This window comes from Megascapheus bottae, chromosome 34, assembly GCF_031878675.1.
Source record: "Megascapheus bottae isolate mThoBot1 chromosome 34, mThoBot2.hap1, whole genome shotgun sequence".
Classification (NCBI taxonomy): domain Eukaryota; kingdom Metazoa; phylum Chordata; class Mammalia; order Rodentia; family Geomyidae; genus Megascapheus; species Megascapheus bottae.
In genome coordinates, this window is record NC_143542.1 from 2,117,344 (window position 1) to 2,138,117 (window position 20,774).

Sequence of the window (20,774 nt, forward strand, 5' to 3'; positions counted from 1 at the left end):
ATTCTCATATCCACAGATGTGCAAACGTAGAATTGCATATAACCTCTGGATATCCTCCAGTGCACTTTAAATCTCCTCGAGAGTACTATAATGTCTAACACAATATAAATATATAATATAAGACCTTGTTAGATATTTTTTCAAATAGTTTTGATTCTACATTGGGTTGAATCTGTGCATTCAGAACATTCTCTCAGATATAATGTTGAACTGGCTATCTGGGCATTCCTTAGGTTGGTGAAATTGACCTGGGAAACTATCCATCACAGAGGGTGATGGACACAGTCTGAATAATGCAAGGATTTCAGCATGAGGGCCTCCCACTGTTACCAGTAAACAGAACGCATGTCCCTCTCTTGTCCCCTTCCACATCCCATGAAATGTGTTGATTGTATATAATTTTGTGCTGTTAAATGCAATTGCACAGACGTTATATTATGAAAATGAGCTAATACAGCTCATTTCACTGAGAAAAGTAAAGTAGCTGTGAAAACACCACCACATGGAGTCACTGCAGGGACATATGTTTCAGTATATATCTACTGATATAAGCAATTTTTCATATGGAAAACTATGCACTACTAACACTGGTTATCTGAAGAGGACCAGAAGGGGAAGGAAATGGCTTAATTTTTTCTATATTTCCACATTATATTTCTTCTCTTTTTTGTGGTTTTGAAAGCATTGCATGACCCTTGATTTTTATCAATGGGTTTTTTAAACATTGTTCCACCAAGATCCTTGCTATGTAACATCGAATTGGTCACTGTTTGGAATTGAATTACATGTCTCCTCTAAATTCTTAAGTTGAATTCCTAATCCCTCCAGCACTTTAAAATGTGACCATATTTGGAAAAATATTAGTCTCTCAAGAGGTAATTCTGTTAAAAATGAGGTCGTTAGGATGGGGTCTAATCCAACATGACTAATGTCCTTACTGAAATGGGGTTTAAGGACAGACACACAGAGAGGGAGACATGGAAGAAGAAGACCCTAGGAAAAGACACCCTTTTAAGCTTGGAGAGAGGCGTCAGGGGAACCAATCCTCTCAACAAAACTGGACTTCTGCCTCTCAAACTGTGAGAACATGAATTTCTGCAGCTTGAGTCACCCCGTCACTGTCAGTAGAACTTCTGTCACAGTTACCCTAGAAAACTAATACAGGCACCCCAAGCATAATAAGCATTGGTTCTAGTAGGATGTTTAAAAAACACAAGTTATTGCTCCACAGTTAACTGTTTAATGTTTTTGGCTTTTAAAAATTGCTCACTGATCCTTCACTTTACCCTCAGTGCAATCCAGTGCAATGATATACATCAGATACTCTTGTTTCACAAGTAAGGAAACTTAGGGACAGATGGATTAAATGGTCCTCCAGAGTCTCATTGAGAGTTATCCCCAGAACCCTCAGCCCTTCCATTTACCATTTTCAATCTCTCAGATGGAGCACTTTGTAGTAACAAAGGCTGATGGTGCTTCTTTCCAGATATGGCACCTTCACTCATCAACTCTAGTACATACTAAGCAACTATTATGTACTGAGAGCTCTCCGGAGCTGTGGAGACAATGTTAAAAGATGCCAGTCCTGGAGTTTGAACTGGGTCTGGGCTCTGTCCTTGAGCTTTTTTGTTCAAGGCTATGATCTACCACTTGAACCACACCTCCATTTCTGGTTTTTAAACTGTAGGTCAGAGTCTCAGAACTCTCCTGCCTGGGCTGGCTTTGAACTGTAGTCCTCAGATGTTAGCCTCTTCCTCTTAAGTAGCTAGCATTAAAGGAACGAGTCATTGACAGCGTGCTCTACATTTTTTAAAGGGAGATATTTTTCTCAATTTATATTGATTTTAAGTAGTTGTACACAGGAATTTCCATTCCATAAGTTATATTGTCACCTTTCCATTTCCAATGAATTTTTACTAGATAAGAAACCAAACACAATTCAACTATTACGCAATTTACAATGCATATATTGCCTCTCATTTGCTCACCCTTCCTTCCTCCACTTACCTGCCTCCCCCTTCTGAAGAGCACACAGTTTACGTGAGTTGGCACACATCAACAAACAGTATTTAATACAGCTGAAGAATGCTGCAATAACACTCTGATGATGTCTTCATATGTGATAGAACTAAAGCTTAGCCTTATAGAATGTGGAGGAGGTGTCAGAACATAAGGATACAGCAGAGAGGCCTTCGTGTGTGAACGCCAGGGGTTGTGTATGGAGACCAGGACACAATAGCCAGAGAACAGACTGTATGCCTCCACCCAGCTGCAGAGACTTTTCCAATGGAGAGGCTGGCCTTTGTCCCATATATCAGTGGGTCCCAAATCTTCCATCTCCCTCTCTCTTTTTAAATCAGTAATGAACACATCTTAGTATAAAGCTCACATAAGATTGACTTTTTAGGTGGGGAGTGTGGCCTAGTGGTAGAGTGTTTGTCTAGCATGCACTAAGCCCTGGGTTTGATTCCTCAGTACCACATACACAGAAAAAGCCAAAAGTGATGCTGGGGTTCAAGAAATAGAGCATTAACCTTGAGAAAACTCAAGGACAGTGCCCAAGTGTGTTCAAAATAATCCTAAACTGGTATTAACAATTCAGATCATTTGATACAAGAAACAATGCCAAATTGTTAGGGCTTTGTCTTCCAATTGTCTCTTAACTTCCATGAAACATGATGTTCTCTATTTCCATTCATTTTACCAAGACAAATTTTTGGGGCCATTCCAGTAGATTATCCTTTTTGAACTTGAATGAACATGTATGATTCACTCCTGGGGATCTTGGAGAAGGCAAATTCTCATACTGGGTGGGGTCTGAGATTCTGCATTTCTAGCAGTTTCCACACCAGCTTCTGTCTACTGGAGCCAAGACCATGCTTTGAGGAGTAAAGTTTTATCTCTATAGCAAGAATGTACAGCAAGAAACCAGTAGACTGGCTTGATCATATATGTATTTTAAGAAGATAAACCAGAAGCCAGGCATAGCAACTCACTCCTGTACTCCTACTTTCCTGGATGGCCCACATCGGGGATCACAGTTCAAGGTCAGCTGACCTATAAGTTAGGGATATTCCATCTCAACTAATGGCTGGATGCAGTTGTACATACCTGCTGTTCCAGCTACTAGGGAAACCCAATGATTGGGCACAATGGCATGTGCCTGTGACCCCTAGTGATTTGCAGTGCAAGTAGGAGGATCATAGTTTCGGCATATATGGAGACTCTACCTTGAAAAAACCCAATGCAACACATACCTGAAGACATGGATTAAGTGGTAGACAGCCTAGCAAGCCCAAGCCCTTGAGTTCAATTTTATGTACTTCAAACACAAACAAAAATGCAAGTACTTTGTTTATGATAACATATACAGAGCCCTATGTGTTTACACACAAAGACACAACAAATGAGCTGTTTATCAAAATGAATACCAGAAAGTAGAAACATGTTGTGGGGAGGCCCTGGAAGGGTACAGGAATGAAATGAGGAAGGGTGAGTAAATACAGTTATTAGAGTCCATGTACATTCTGTAAAAAATGAGCTATAGAACTTGGGGGTGGGAATGGGCGAGGGAAAGGTGGGGGAGAATTAAGAAAAGGGTGACATTTATCAAGAAGCATGAACTACAGAATTGTGACTTTTCTGTACAACTACTTTAATAATCATAATTAATAGAGGAATGGGGAAAAGAGGGGGAGAGGAAGGGTAGAGGAGGGGAGAAGAGGGAAAGAGGGAAGTAGGGGAGGAATGGGAGAAAGAAGGGAAGGAGAAGGGAGAGGGGCAAAGCTGAGAGGGAGGAGGAGGGAACAAGTCGAACATGAGGAGGGAGAAGATGAGGATGCAGAGGAAAGGGCAGAGGCAGCAAAGTCAAATCAGACAGCTGTGTGTAAAATGTAAAATGACTTGCAACTGGACTCAATGTCACAACAAAAGTCCTGTGGGCATGACAAAAGATGGTCTGAACTTAGCTTGCTTATTTTAGGAATTCTTCAGCTGGCAAGAATACCCCCAAAGCTTCCCAAAATACACATTGCTTGAATTTACAAGGCATGTGTCTTCCTGATTTCATATCTGAGTCTTAATGTAGAAATGGGATTTTAAGTAAAGCCCTTTTTATGTCAAGTAATTTATTTTAATAACAATACCTACAGCAAAAAACAAAAATGAGTTAAAAATAATGTAAATAGGGCCTGGAGTTTAGCCTAGTGGTAGAGTGCTTGCCTAGCATGCACATAGACACGGGTTCGATTCCTTGGTACCACATACTTAGAAAAAGCCAGAAGTGGTGCTGAGGCTCAAGTGGTAGAGTTCTAGCCTTGAGAAAAATCCAAGGACAGTCCTCTGGCCCTGAGCTTAAGCCCAGTACTGGCAAAAAAAAAAAAAAAAAGAAAAGAAAAAAAAATAATGTAAATAAAACCAACCATTGTTGATTTGGTGCCATCTTCTCTCAGGGAGTCAAAGAGGGCCTGGGTTCCATCCGGGGAGAACAGATTGCTCCATGCAAGGCCCATTAGAAATTAACAGCAAAGCAGATGTTCTCGAAGCTTCTGTTGCCAGTATAGGTCCAAATCCAGACAAATGTCCTCATTCAATAGAAAAAAATGTAATAATAAATTATTATACTTACCTTCATTGTCATAATGAGGATTCATTTTTGAACATCCATGGATGGGAATGGAAAGTTTAAAAATATTCTACTTAAAATAATACTTTCATTGCATCAGACAACTCAGCCATGGAGAGCAATGGCAGATGGCAAATTTAGTATCTTACAAATATTGTAAAGGCTGCTGGAATGAAGAAGAAAATTGCAAAACAGAATGATTTGGGTTCAGTTGCAGGAACGAGAAAAAGCCCTACGCTGTGTGTCAGTGGTGCCCATCTGTAATCCTAGCTTCCAGGGAAGCTGACATCTAAGGATGGAAGTTCAAAGACAACCCAGGCAGGAAACTCTGTGAGACTTTTACTTCCAACTAACTACCAAAAAGCCAGAAGTGTGGCTCAAATGGTGGAGCACTAAGCCTTGAGGGAAAGAAAGTTAAAATATAGCACCCAGCTCATGAGCATAAGCCCCAGTACCAGCCTAATTTATTAATTAATACGATGTAAAAATTAAAACAAGAAAAAAAGCCCAAACTGATCAAGAGCAGGTGAAATTAGTTATCAATTCAATCCAGAGATTTATCACAATAAATTTACTTGATAATTGTGTTCCCTGAAGCATATTTCAACACCAGTGTCTAAAGGGGGCTATTTGATTCTTTGGCTTATACCCAGTATTTTTTTTTTTTTTGCCAGTCCTGGGCTTGAGCTCAGGGCCTGAGCACTGTCCTTGGACTTTCTCAAGGCTAGAGCTCTACCACTTGAGTCTCAGCACCACTTCCGGCTTTTTTCTATGTATGTGGTACCGAGGAATCGAACCCGGGTCTTCATGCATGCTAGGCAAGCACTTTAACCACTAGGCCAAACTCCCGGCCCTACACCCAGTATTTTGAATAAACACAATTCCTAGTGGGGCCTGTGACTAACTCTGTGAAGTTTCTCGATGCCTTTAGTTTCACTGGTCAGGGGAGAAAAATCTAGGGAGATTTTACTGAGATTATACTGCACTTTTAGGCAACAAACAGGCTTAGGCACCTTCTGAAACAACATAGCAGTACTCTAAAAATATAGTCCAGATTTCCAAGATTTCAGAGCTATTAGCTTTCTCTAAGGTTCTAGTCCGGAAAGGGGTAGAAGAAATAGAGATAAATGAATATTTGAAACCTGGAAACAGTTGCACACTTCGAATGAGATGCTGTAAAACCTCCAAAAAAAAAATGAAAGAAAAATTCTCCCAGCAAAGTGATCCATTACCTCTTACCTCTCACCTCCTAGACTGATGCTTGCAGTGTTTCCCTGACTGATCTCTGAGATGTTCTCCGAAAGAACACTGGAATTTCACTTGATGGTTATCTCTCCAAAACTAAAGTACAATTGTCAGAGGCCAGTGCCTCATGCTGTAAACCGAGCTACTGAGAAGACGGAGGTCTGGAGTCCAGCCCAGGCACAAAATTTCATTAGACTCCATCCTTAAACGAACTAGCAAAAGCTAGGACTGGTGGTATGGCTTAAATGGTAACAGCTTCAGCCTTGTGAGCCTGAGGCCCTAAGTTCAAAGTTCAGTACATCCTCACCACCCCCCCCCCCAAAAAAAAACCCAGCACAGTAAGCTTTTTTTTTTTTAACATTTACTATTTAAACAATTTCTCTCTTGTAATTCTTTTTGTCACCACTAGAGCTTGAATTCAAGGCCTTTAAACTTGTTTTCCTTGCTTGCTATCTGCTGATGCTCTATCACTTGAGCCACAATTCCACTCTCACGTTCTGCTGATTATTTCAAAGACAGAGTCTCGAGAAAGAAATTTTCTGCTTGGGCTGGTTTTGAACCAAGACATTTCTGGTCCCAGCCTTCTGAGCATCTAGGATTATAGGTGTGGAATTCCATAATTTCTCTCTCAGATGGATGCATAGACAATTGTTAGATTTATAGATAGGAAGGTAGTTAAAATTAGTAGATTAATAGTGAACAGTTAGGTATGTAGATATATTTTAATTTTTGATAGGAAACAGTAAGAGATCAACAGCAAAAAAGGTAAAACTCTGATATAAAAATGCCAAAACATTTCTGTTTTGCATTTCCAGAACATGGCACAATACTTAATTTGTCTTCAAGAAGTACAATTGGAGAGAACTACTTTTTAGATGGAAACATTAGTAGCATCAGTAAAAAGTAATTGGCATTATGTAGAAAATGATTGCCTTAAAAATGTTTGTACTGGGCTGGGAGTGTGGCCTAGTGATAGAATGCTTGCCTAGCATACACAGAAAAAGCCAGAAATGGTGCTGTGGCTCAAGTGGTAGAGTACTAGCCTTGGTAAAAGCCCAAGGACAGTGCCCAGGTCCTGAGATCTAGCCCCAGTTTTGTTGCTGCACCACAGATTGTATGTTACAGATAAGAAGATCCAGAAGAGATAGTGTGCTGGTTTCAGGCATACAGTGGGGTTTGCGTTTACAACCTCTGTGTCTGAAGGGGCATTGCCTGTACTTCCTTGAGCATGTGTATTCACTCCCCAGGGAAGATAATTCCCTGTAAATGGGAATGCGTGTGTGTGGGGGAGGGGGGTGGGGGTGTGTATGTGCATGCTGGTCCTGGGGCTAGATCTCAGGGCCTGGACACGGAAGCTCCACTTCCTACTTTTTGGTGTTTAATTGGAATGAAAGAGTTTCACAGACTTTTCTGCCTGGGCTGGCTTTGAATCATAGTTTTCAGATCTTAGCCTCCTGAGTAACTAGGGTTACAGGCATAAGACCCTAGCACCCAGCCAGAATATGTCTTTGAAATAGCTCTAGTCCTGGAACTTGAACTTGTCCTGGATTCTAACCTTAGCTTTTTTTGCTCAAAGCTGGTGCTCTACCACTTGAGGCACAGCTTTACTTCCAGAAAACATCTTTTGCAAGCCTTAGCCCTAATCCACATGTGTGCAAATGAGGTGAAAACAAAGACCAAGATGTTCTAAAGCCACATTCATCTACAGTATCAAAAAAAAACCCCAGGATCCCTTCACCTGAAATTTCCAGGTGATTTTTCCTTATGTTTTGTAACAATATCTATGATTTGAGGTGCCACTCAAGGTAGACAATACAAAAGCAGCTACTGATTGCAAAAACAAAAAGCAATCCATGATATGTATTGTACTTTGTAGAAGATGAGGGAAAGATTCAGTATAATATAGCTTCCTCAGTAACCCTAGCTTGGTATAATCGTAGTTGTCAAAGCATTCAGAAAACATTGGCTAGTCTGGAGAAGTAAGAGATATTCAGATGAATTTTAAAGATATGTAAAGTCATGGCCGGGACCGATGGGCTCTGTCACAGGACCCTTAAGGAGAGCAAAGACTCTTATGTAAAACGACTCAGTGTGTTCCTATGACTAATTCACATCAAATGCCTTATTTAAACTAGCTCTAGATTGATTACAACCCTTAGTACAATACAAATGCTATAAAAAATAATTTCTATATATGTAGGGACTAATGAAAAAGATTTTTTTTGGCCAGTCCTGGATCTTGGAGTCAGGGTCTGGACTTTCTCAGGGCTAGAGCTCTACCACTTGAGCCACAGCACCACTTCTGGCTTTTTTTTTTCTATGTATATGGTACTGAGGAATTGAATTCAAGGCTTCGTGCATGCTAGACAAGCACACAACCACTAGGCCAAACTCCTGGCCCAAAAAATTCTTTGCATGTTTGCTTCTGATGCAGTTTTTAACATTGTGTGGGGGGCATGGAAGGTGAGGGGTTGTGGATTTTGGAGCTTGCACTCAGAACCCAGCCGCTGTCCCTCAGCATTTTTTGTTCAAGGCTGATACTTTACTACTTGAGCTCCTCTTCTGACCATTTGCTGGTTGATTGAAAATCAAAGTCTCAGACTTTCTGGCTGTGGTTGGCTTTAAATCCTGATTATCAGAGCTCAGCCTCATGAATAGCTAGGATTATAGGCATGAGCCACTAACACCTGGGTATACCATAGTTCCCTTAAAGCGGTCTACATATGAAAGAGTTTGCTGGGAAATTCTAGGGCTAGGAGACACAACTCAACCCTGAACCCACCATCAACTCCTTTTCCAGCAGCCTAGCTCAGTTGCCCTCTTTCATTCAACTCCCACCTGCTGAAAGCTCCCCTCCCACCCCAGGAACCGGATCTGCTCCCTCCCCTACAACCCTTTCCCCCTCTACTCCTACTCTCTTCCTAACTTCACAACTTCATCTTTTCCCCTGCAATCTCCTGGGTGGATTCTATCTTGGATAAACCAGTCATGTGCAAAAGAGAAAGAAGTGGCAGTCCTAAGCTTTAGAGGCAACGTCTGGTGGCCCTTCAGTGCATTTAGGAGGGGTGGCATTTTGATCTTGTGACATGATCCCTGAAGGTGTCTGGACTTGGGACTGGTGCCCTCTCTGAAGAACTTGGAGACCAAAGCACGGGATGGCTCAGCCTCACGTATGCCACTCTCTCCTGTTAGCCATCAAGGGCTGCAGTGGTCTCAGGATGGCTCTCTGTCTCCCTCAAACACATTCTAGACTTTAATCCCCAGTTTGAAGTATTAAGAGGATGGAGAGTTCACCTCACTTTAGTGTTTAGAATGGAGATTTGGGGAGGTGGTTAGGATAAGACGGAGTCATTAGGATGCAGACCCTCAGCCCACTTTGGCACTTCGTTGGCTGGAGTCAAACAATAGATGTGGCCCTCTCAACCTTCAGAGCTGGGAACCAGTAAACCTTTCTTCTTTATAACTTAACCTGACCTGTGGCATGGTTTATTAGCAACAGAAAATAAATAGAGACACAGATTGTTGATAAATCACTCTCCAAATTATCCCGAGCCTTCTTCAGATTGTTGGCTTTTATTCTTGTCTCATTTCCTAACCTTTATGCCCGAATCCACTTTTTATTTGCCCAAATTTGTTTTCTTGCTTAGCGCTTTACAAGTCTTTTGTGACAGTTGTAAGATGCTCCCATGGACACTCTTAAGGGAATCCAACTTCTTAAGCATGGAATTCAAGGCACAGTGGCAAATGGTTCTGTGTTTATCTCTAAACCTTATTTAATATTTCTGCACATATATTTACTTCCCTAGTGATATAAAATACCTTAATTGCTTCTCTCCAGAATAGCATGTATCTCTTACTGATGAGGACACAGTTTGAGAAATGTATTGCCAGATGATTTGGTCATTGTCTCAACATAACAAATTAAGATGGCTATGTCAGCTAGCCACTGGTGGCTCACACCTATAATCTCTATTTAGGAGCCTGAGATCTGAGAATCACAGTTTGAAGCCAGTCCAGGCAGGAAAGGCCATGAGACTCAAGGCCAATTAACCACCTAAAATCCAGAAGTGGAGCTGTGGCTCAAAATGGTAGAGCACTAGTCTCGAGCAGTAAAGCTCAGGGACAGTGCCCAAACCCTGAGTTCAAACCCCATGATGGACCAAAAAAAAAAAAAAAAAAAAAGGCTATGTCTTATAGAGCAGCCATCCATTGTGAAGGACTGTATCCTCTAGCTGGACAGAAAAGTGTTATATTCTCCTATCATCTGGGTTCTTCAGTTACCAGACATGCTTTGACTTTCTGGCTCTGTCCTCTGGGTTGCACAGGGGCTATGCTCTTGTTATACAGCTCCTAGCTCTTGGATGTGTACTCTGCTGGCTGTTGCTTTTAGTATTTCGGTTTTTCTTCTACAAGCGAATATGAAACTCCTCACTGTCCTTTCTCCCATAGCAACGGGCACAAAACTGGGTGTCCATGAGAAAATTCATCTTTGTTGTTGATCCAGGAGTGGTGTTGGTGGCATGGGTTGTCAGATTCTGGATTCTGCATGTCCCTCTGGGGTACCAGCTGTCTTTGGCACTTCTATGCAGGTAAACTGCCTTTTTTCGCAGGACAAACACAGAGCCAGACACATACAGCATGCTGCTAACAAGTGGATATCTACTTGGATAAAGCATCTGGGTCTAGCAGGACTTACTGAAAATTTAAGGAGGAAATAGAACTGGTTTTGCCTTGTTTCCACTTTCTCCCTCAGCCTCACTTCAAAAGTAACTTTAGACCTTGGGGCTTGTGTGTGTGTGTGTGTGCATGTGCGCGTGCACGCATGTGCAAGTGCTCCAATACTGGGACTTCAACTCAGGGCCAAGCGCACTCCACTTGGCTTTCTTGCTCAGGATTGGCACTCTAGCCCTCGAGCCAGCCTTCACTTGTGGCTTTTTCTTGGCTAATTGGAGGTTAAGACTCTCTTGGATTTATCTGTTTCAATGGCTTTGCATCATGATCCTCGGACCTCAGCCTCCTGAGTAGCTAGGACTACAGGTGTGAGCCATGAATGCTGGGCACTAACCTTGGACTTTCTTCTACCCTTCCTTCCTGCAAAGTGGGTAATGGCAACCAAACTGAAGTGTCGAGGCAACAGGGACCCGTGTCTCGACGTGAGGCTGGCTCTGCAGCACTCCCATCACCCAGCCAAACAGCAGCTCTTTTGTCCCTGGACATTGTTTGGCCAGCGGCCACCCAGTCTGATTTGAATGTCCTCTCTCGAATGGGAAGGCTCAGGGTATGGTGTGAGACAGGTGCTCTCTTCTGCTGGACAAGGCCCACTTTTAACCTGGATTTTGTTTTTGTTTTATATTTCCAGCCATTTACCTTGATGCTTTGTCTTCCTTCAGTAACTAAGAGTATGAGGTTTTTCCTCTTCTGGACACATTGCTAACAGTTTTCATACTTTCACCTACTCTGCCTGCCAAATCACTTATCTCCTTTGGAATGTTTTCCATTGTATCTTCTCTTCATATCCAGCCTCCCCCATTCCCCAAGAACAGAGGCTAGCTGTCTTTGTGGTTCTTGTTTGCTTTCACACCGAGCAAACTTGAACTTTCATTTTTTTTTTTGGTCAATCTCTGGCATTAGTTAGGATCTAGCTTGTTCCCACCAGTACTGGGCTTGAACTGATGGCCTGGGAACTATTCCATTTTCCCACTCTAGCCTGGTACTCTACTACTTGAATCGCAGCTGTATGGCCAGCTTTTTGCTGGTTAATGGAAGAGGCTCACTGACTTTTCTTCTTCCCAGGCTGGCTTTGAACTTTGGTCCTCAGATCTCACCTCCCTATAAAGCTAGGATTATAGGTATGAGCCACTAGTCTTCAGTCTTTTTATTTTTTACTATTTTTCATTATTTTTAAGTAGCTGTACGAAGTAGTTTAAATTCAACAATTCAGAGTGTGAGTACAATACAGTCTTTTTTTAAAAAATGTAGGAACCCAACAACACATTGTATTTCCTTGATAGTTCATGCTGTTTGATTGATTCAATGCAGGGCTAGGTTGTCAATAGCTTTTGGATCTGGACTCCATGAATCTGACCAATATTTTTTGCCTTACGAAAGTCACAAGTCTGGGATAGTCCCTGCTGCTAATAAAGGACTAGAAGACAGCTCTAAATGTCCCTAGGAGCCAGGAGGATTTGGAGAGCAGTAGTCACAGAGGCCAGAAGATATAGAAGATGGGGTGCATGTGTGTGCATGTGTTTTGCACTCTTTAACACAAAGTCCCTCTTTATGAGGCTTGTGGCTCCAGGCACACATGCTAAGGAGTGGTCTTAATCCCCACCGAACTGTGATGATACTTTTGGAACTTCTTTATTTTTGCTGGTTTTAGCGTTTTAATTCAGGATCTTGTTTGGCTTGCTTGCTGACCCTGCTTTTTGCTGGCTAAGTAGCTAGGCTACTAATGCCTGGCTAGAATTTTTATGCTTCAATTTTCAAACAAAATGCCCGATGATTTAGAGCTAGTAGGGACTGAACCCAGAGCTTGCTGAGTGCAAAGCAAATGCTCTTACCACTGAGCTACATCCCCAGGTTGTGAATATATCTTTTAAAAAGTCATTCTATATAATACTCAGACTGTGGCAATTGAAATTCTTTAAATTATAAACAGCATTTAGCTTAACTCCCTAGACAGTTCTACTCTAGAACTGTTACCATAAAAAAAAAATTACTTCCATCCTTCATTTTTATCCACGCTTTTGAATCAGGCTTTCATCCAGTAAAGTGGGTTAGTGACTCAGGGTATCACTTAGAAAGAAGATGACTCAAGAGAGGCTGAAACCAAATCATTTGGCTTTTTCTACTTAAAAAAAAATAAAGAAAACAAATATGATGTAAAAATCAATGTTAATAAATTCTTTAATAAAAAATAAAGAAAACTATATAATAGGGAACCATTTCATAAGTGAATCCCCGATTCAAGAAAATTCACCACATTTTTTTCTCTCTTTTTAAAAGGTTCCTAAATATCTTATAGCCTGGCTAAAAGGGGGAGGGAAGAGTGATTATTTGCTGACTGCATATTTCAGTTCCCCCTTATCCAGGGAAGAAAATGCACCCCTCTCCTCATGAACTGAAATGTAGAATATAATCAACATCGACTTTGGTTACTTAAATTGTGTTTCCTTTCCCCAATCCAATCACGAGTGGAATGGACCAGTATTTCTGGCTGTCACCATGGTTTATTGAAACTGGTAACTTTACACACTTTCTTGTCGAACAACAAAAAATAATGTTCAATATGTACAGCCTTTGTGTGGACAAAGGCAGAGTGAGGACACCATCTAATCTGAATCATCATCTGTGCACACAAAGACACCAACCAGACGACATGTGCACATTACAGTGAAATGACATCACAGCGCCAGGGAGAGCTCAGTGGGTGATACAAAAACGTACTGATCTATGGCAAACGGCATCCTTCTCAATGCCTGGGTGTGACTAGTAGTCATTCAAGCAGAGTCTGAAGCAGAGACTATTAGTCTCTTCAGTGAGACCACCTCTGCAGATAAGTTTGCAATCCCCTGCTTCAAGTACAGATTCTCCACTTCGGAAACCTTGTAGCTACTGTCTTTAATTCCCACCACTCCAGTTTTGAAGCTACTCTGAGGTTTACCATTGAGTTCTTTGGGATGCCAGTGTTCAGATCTTAGGGACCAATCTTGAATGTTCGTCACCTGCACTGAGAAAGGGGTGAGGGGAGAATGCACCATCACACTCGGGGCGCTGGGCTTCTCCAGTTCCAAATGTCTTTTAGAGGTCATGTCGACGGGCGAGGGAGGTTTCTGTGTGTTCTCAAACTCATTGTCAAAGGCTTCTACTTTGATCTGCATTGCTTTGGCTTTGATTCGGAGCTTGTGGGGCAGAGCAGAGGAATTCACTTCGGGCACTTTCACCATGGTGCCATGCTGTTTCAGATCCACCGGGGAATGGATGGGACCCTTGGGCACCTGCTGCTCATCCTCTCCGTCTGAGGCCTTGCCCACCACGCCGTCTTCAGTCTCCGAGGTTCTTGGGGAGTTGCTGGAGGACCTGCTGGCCTGCAGGAGAGGCGGTGAGTGTGCAAAGCCAGAGAAGGGCGTCCCCATGTAGTTCTGGTAAATGGAGGTGGTGTAGGCGCTCCGCTCATCTCTGGGCTCCCGGGTGAAGCTGTCTAGCTCCATTGGCTCCTGCTTGATGACCTGGAACTTGCTCTCAGGGCTGTCCCTGGCCAGGCTCAGCTCAGCCGAGGATGCTTCAGAAGCGTCAGACAGCGAGCTGTGCGGGGAGTGTTTGATGACCGAGATGCATCCCGAGGGGGCCAGCGTGGGCTCGGGCTCGTCTGCAAACACCGCGGCCTTCGATGACTGGTACTCTTGGAAGTACATGGCAGCAGAGTTACTGAGCTTCTGGATTTCCTGGGCATATGCAGCTGAGCTAATGAGACCAAACTTCAACTTCAGGGACAGCAGCTCGGCCTTCAGAGTAGCATTTTCCTCTCCCAGTGCTATCAGTTTGTTTTCTAAAACCAGGTCATTGAGCCGGCGTTTCTCCCGAGATCTTTTGGCAGCTTCGTTGTTTTTCCGCCTCTTTTCCCAATACATAGCATCTTTCTTCTCATCGGGAATAAACTCGCGTTTCCTCCGACACGCTGAGGATTTGTTTTTGCCCACGCTGCCTGCTTCGTTCAGAAGTAATTCTTCTCCCACCGTCAAATCCTCCGACCCTTCCGTCAGAGCAGAATTCAGTACTACGATCTTGTCCACACTGCTGGAAGTATCCAGAGATGCCTGCTCTTTTTTAATGGTCTGCATTTTTCTCAGCTGCATCAGAAACTATAGGCACCAGATGACCAATTATTTCTCCAGTACTTGCAAATGCTCTCCCAACTGCAGCTTCAAATCCATCAATATGTTTCCTTCTGTTCTCTGGCTCAGATCAGTCAGCTCTTCTTACCACTGGTCTTCCTGGTTCTCTGCAAGATAGGAAAAGAAACAGTCAAGTCATCCAAGTGGACAAAGGAACAGAGCGACACATTTAGGGGCACAGGCATCAAGGACAAGATTCTTTCCCATGAAGAAGTATGCAGCTCTAAAAAAAACAACAACAACAACAAAAAAAAGATTGAAGGAATGTGCCTGGACTAAGATCTAGCAGATTGTCGAAGAATGAATGAGTGAATGAATGAATAAATAAAACCACCTCTGGCTTAGGAAAAAAAGAGGATGACTGCTTCATAAGAAATGGTTGGAGTATCGCAAATTGGGGTGAATTCCTAATAGTATCTGTACACTGTATTGTTTCTGAATAACTCTAGGTAACATTTTTTAAGAAATCACTACCAAGCTCACTGTCTGTAAACGAGCTTCACTAAGTAAACTCTATAAACAAGTTCTAGTTATATTAGCAACTGAGCTGTTGTTGGGTTTAATCGGCCTTGGCATGTGGATGTAAATCGGGTAGCTACATGTTGCAGGCTGAGATCTGAGGATCAAAGTTCAGCCTGGGCAGAAAATCCAAGAGATTCATCTCCAATTAACCACCAAAGAGCTGGAAGTGGTTCAAATAGCAGCACTCCAGGATTGAGTGAAAAAGCTAAGGGACAAGTGCTGAAGCCCCAGTACTGCTCCAAAAAACAAACAAAACCTGACAACAACTAGACAACCAGGTACCATATCTCCACCACAGAGCATCTCATAAAACCCCAGTGGAAAGAATTTCTCTCCATAAAGCCCTTGATTCAGAAGCACCTGTATTTATGTCCCTTTGAGTTCCTTGACTAATTAGGCATTCAACCCTGAAGTGTCCAAAATGCTTTAATGGGTTTTGAAAATTCTGTTGCAATGAATTCCAGTAAATAAACATAATAAGTAGCTTTGGGCTAGGGCAGAACACCATTCCAAGTTTTGTTTTGTAGAACAGTACCTTCCTGAAACTTGACATTACTTTAAAAGGAGAGGATATAATTATAGAAAGGAATTCTTTCAATTTTACTAATTAGTTTCAAATGAAATGTAAGAGCTCAAAAATAGAATCTCAAATAGTTTCCTCTCCCATGGGTGAGATATTTATAATATTAATCTGTCCTGACACTGGCTCTTCCCTCCCTCTCTTCATGTGTTGAGATTGAACCCAAGGCTTCCATGTGCGTTAGTCAAGACATCTACCTCACAGCCACAACCTCAGCTCTCACCTTGGCTTGCATGTGAGATAATGAATCCATATTTATGAGCCAGGCTTACTCTTTTCACCGTAGTTTCGGACCTATGTTTCCATATTCTGATTCTCTGCCTAACTTTCCAGTCGGTAATTTATTTCATAAGATACATAGGTACAACTATCGACTCTGCCACATTAAAAAGATTTAGTGTTTTGTTTTACATCACTACTTCTTTCTTACACATACTTTTCTAATGACTAATAAGGTTTAACTTTATCAACTGTCTTTTGTCTTTTCCAGTAGGAATAGAAAGCATGATGTAATAATTTCAGGATCATTACAAGACTACATTTCATGCTAGCCGTATTCTGTGCACTAAGCTGAGCCAACCATCTATGGAACCCAGAAGTTTCTGGGTTGGTGTGTGTGTGTGTGTGTGTGTGTGTGTGTGTGTGTGTGTGTGTGTGTGTGTGCCAGTATTGGAGCTTGAACTCAGGGTCCTGGAAACTGTCATTGAGTATTTTTTGCTCAAGGCTGGTACTCTACCACTTGAGCCACACCTGTATTTTCAGCTTTTTGCTGGCTAAGTGGAGATAAAGTCTCATGGACTTTTCTGGTTAAGCCAGCTTAGGCTGGCTTGGAACCATGAACCATGATCATCATAACAACCTCCTGCATAGCTTGGATTACAGATATGAGCCACTGATACCTGGCTCTGCTTTTGCTAATGACATTTCAAGATGCAATGATGTGCCAGAAACAGAATCTTCTTATCAATCACTTAGTAAAATATCCCATTGATTGCATTTCCTGTTTTTTCCATTGGGGTTTTGTTTTCCAGCATACAGGAACCCCCCACCCCCCACCTTCCCTAACTGCATGGCATCTTCCTTGCTACCTTGAGGGCCATTCAAAGCTCTATTATATTATCAAGAGCTGCTTTCTTCCACTTCTAGTTTTGGACATTGTAGTGTCCTGCATGCTATTATTCTGAGTGTATTCCCACTGAAAAATCCTCCTGTTCCATCTTATTCACCACCTCCTCCCAGCCCCCATCCTCTTTTTTTTTTCCCCCTTTACCCACCCTCTTTTTTAAAATCCCTTTATCCCTTTTGAACAGGTACTAGGGCTGAAACTCAGGGCCTGGGGAGCTATCATATAGGCTTTTCACTCAAGACTGGCATTCTATCACTTTCTGGCTTTGTGATGATTATCTGGAGATAAGAGTCTTGTAGCCTCTTCTAGCTGGGATGGCTTTGAACTGTGATCTTTAGATCTCAGCCTCCCAAGAAGTTGGATTATAGGATCATAGTTGTGCGCCACCTCTGCCCAGCTTCCATCAATCTCTTTATCCATCCTTCCTTGTGCAAAAGTCTATTTACACCTTCTACCATTCTGTCTCTGTTATTCTTTCCAGACCTTCTGTGATCTCTCTTTGCATTCAGTGGGCCAGAATCTTTTGAAACCTCTGGCACTACATACAGGTATATATACCTGGCACAAGGAAGGACAGGCAGCTTGGCCATTCTGTTTAGAGACTATTCCTGCTTCTACTTAATGGAAACAGGTCCAGTTGTTGTAAGATTGCCTTAATCCCTAGTTAAGTACTAAGTACTTAAGGTACCCAAGTATTACATATCTGATTTAGCGCCTATCCAGGTTGATTTGTTTGCTAAAACCCACAGGAGCTGCATTTCCCTTTAATCAGATTCTATTTGAATGCCACCACCTGTCACCACGAGCCTATACATACTTACTGCGTGTCAGCACACACTATCTGAGGCTACTCCTATAATATTATTTATCTAATGTCACCACGAGCCTATATATACTTACTGCGTGTCAGCACACACTATCTGAGGCTACTCCTATAATATTATTTATCTAATGACCTAGCTGTGGTAGAGAGAGCTTATCAGCATCAGGTAATAATGGACAGCCTCTGATTCTACACACTGTTTTGTTTTACAGTATCTTTCCTATCTAAATAAACTGCAAAGGGTGTTGGGGGCGGAAATTAAAGTATATTTTAATATATACTTCAGGGTGGAAATTAAAATATGTTTCTATTCTTTTAGCAATAAGATGAAGATGTAGTTTTCAATATTGGATTGGATGATCATCCATTTATTTACCTTAGGGATATTTTCTTTTCAATTAACTATTGTGGAATATTTTACTCATTAACAGAGTTTCTTTTATTAATAAGAATTTTTTTCCCTTCCCAACACATATGGAGCACCCACTGTATACTTAACATCCCAATAAATACTAGAGACCTGACCTGCTATAGTTCACTAGCCTTTACAATAGCGATTTGCAGAGAGAAAACTAAAGGAAGGGAAGGGATTGCCTGGTGTCCTATAGCTTTGTTAAATACAAAGCCGAGACCCCTTAGCCTAGCCTCCAGCTCTAACCCAGGACCTTCTCTCTACTGAACGGCTTGCTTGACGTATCAGAAACATAATCACTTCTTTTGTGTGCCAGTAGTGGGGCTTGAACTGAAGGCCTCCTTGTTCTCGTTTGGTTTTCATTCAAGGCTCTACCAATTAAGCCAACAGCACCACGTTTGGCTTTTTGCTGGACTTTTCTGCTCAAAGCTGGCTTTGAATCACAGTCCTCATATTTTTTGGAACAGTTAGGATTACAGGCTTGAGGCACCAGGGCTTGTGTAGCTGCTTTTGAGTTCCTGGATCCTGAGCCACATGTATCTATCCAGTTACACCATTTGTTGGGGGAAGGTGGCAGCAAGGCATTCTTAGATCAGGCTCTAGCTTCAGATCTCTCAAACCAACAAAGGTGCTACACAGAAGGGTCTCCTACCTTCTTCAGAGTTGCTTCATATCCTGGCCATGCTTATTTTTACTAATCATTTTTACTTGTTTTCCTATCTCTGTTAACATGTTAATTTCCTGGATCCTATCTGTGTTGAAGAAAAAAAAAGGAAAGAATGCTGCTGTGGATTTTGTTACCTGTTTTGATATTTAAGAGAGTGTCTTTCTGTAGCCAGGTTGCCCTCAAACTTGAGATCCTCCTATTTCTGCCTCTAAAGTGCTAGAATTACAGGTGTGTATTATGCCCCTGACCACCACACCCGGAAGAACTTACTTATTTTAACAAGAAGGCCAGTGGCTTTCTGACCCTTTCCTTTTATTGAGGAACCCACCAAACCACAGAGAGGCTCAGCAAGCTACCTGGAAATCACGAGGTAGCTAACAGCAGACCTGGATTATGTCCCTTCACGACAAACCAAACACCAATGCAAAGGAACCTGACAATGCTTTCCAAAAATATCAGTTACTTACGCTAAACTAATGACTTTATTCCAGACACCAATGTTTTCCTTTATGATTAATTTAACAATTACTTCATGGACATGTCATCTTGTTAAATCAACACTTATTGCTGTTGGCACATTAGTCAGAGCTTACTGTTTCTTCTTGGTGAATAATTGACATTAAATGCCAATTCTATGATGGTAATATAGTCAGCACAATTAACTTCATCACACCCATTAGATGACAGCACTGTTTCTTATACTCACAAATAAAAAGGAGAAATGTAAGAACAGGCGTTGTGACATCCCAGCTGATGGACTTGTCCACACCTAAATGCAAAGACGCCATTACCACGTAATGCTTTTGTATACTACCTCATACGGTTGCTATAAGCAGAGGGATAGATTTCATAAGCCTAAAGTTTTCAAGTTTATTTAGTCCAGATGACCTATACATTGCAATTAGAGGAAGACACTTGATCCAGTTCAGCGTCTCTGCTCCAGAACACTCTCACCCTGTTAGACTGTGCCTGTGCCTTTCTGCTTGAGTGTTTGTCAGCTTGTCTGCTTGCTTGCTTACTTACTCAATGAAGCCCCACCATGTTTTCTTACCCTCCCCCACCCCACCCCCAAAATCACCAGTTCATAGTACATGTGTGTGTTTAATTTTTGTGTAGTACTGGGATTTGAACTCAGGGCCTCCACCCCCTCCAACGGCCTGGCACTCTTGCTTGGCTTTTCAGCACAAGACTGGTGGTGCTCTACCACTTGAGTTGTAGCTCGGCTTCCAGCTTATTGCTGGTTAATTAGAGAGTCTCACGGACTTTTCTGCCCAGGCTGGCTTCGAATAGAGATCCTCAGATCTTGACCTCCTGTGATGTAAGTAGGATTACAGGCATGAGCCACAGGCTAGTTCTTTACAATTTTAAACTAATGATGCTAGTAAAAAAAAAAATGCTTATCTACATTTATCTACTGTGGGAAAGATTTTATTGACACATGTCAATAAGGAAAACAACCTAGTATTAAAAAGCATGATACAATAAGCACAGAATTTACATCTTCAACCAACAGGAAGATGGGGGATGAAAAAGGTCAGAAATGTTGAAGGTGCCAAAGGATTCTCTAACCCTGTGGCCAATAAAACCCACAAAAAAACCAAACACCAACTTTTTACATTAAGGAAATTGTGTTAAGCCTCTCAGTGCTAGCGCTGGGGCCCAAGGTAATAAGCCAGCCTTCAGCAGCCAGCAGCAGTGAGGGACAGGTGTGAACACACATGAACAAACACACTCTTATACTGCCAGAATCTGGCCTCACTGAAGTAAAGGGACCCACTTTTCTATTTAGTCACATCTGTGTCCCAACCCAGACTAGCTTACCATCAATGAAAATGTTTCAACAAATGACTACTTGAAATAGGATTTAAACTTCATAAATAT

At 41.9% G+C, this 20,774-nt stretch overlaps 1 protein-coding gene across 1 annotated transcript; it reads right to left on the minus strand.

Annotated features, from left to right (window-relative positions):
- Window positions 1-13,186: 13,186 nt before the first annotated feature.
- Window positions 13,187-14,824, minus strand: Nfil3 (nuclear factor, interleukin 3 regulated). The gene has a single exon (XM_090324044.1). It carries the CDS (start codon window positions 14,722-14,724, stop codon window positions 13,369-13,371), a length of 1,356 nt encoding a protein of 451 aa, XP_090180170.1. The 5' UTR covers window positions 14,725-14,824; the 3' UTR covers window positions 13,187-13,368.
- Window positions 14,825-20,774: the final 5,950 nt, after the last annotated feature.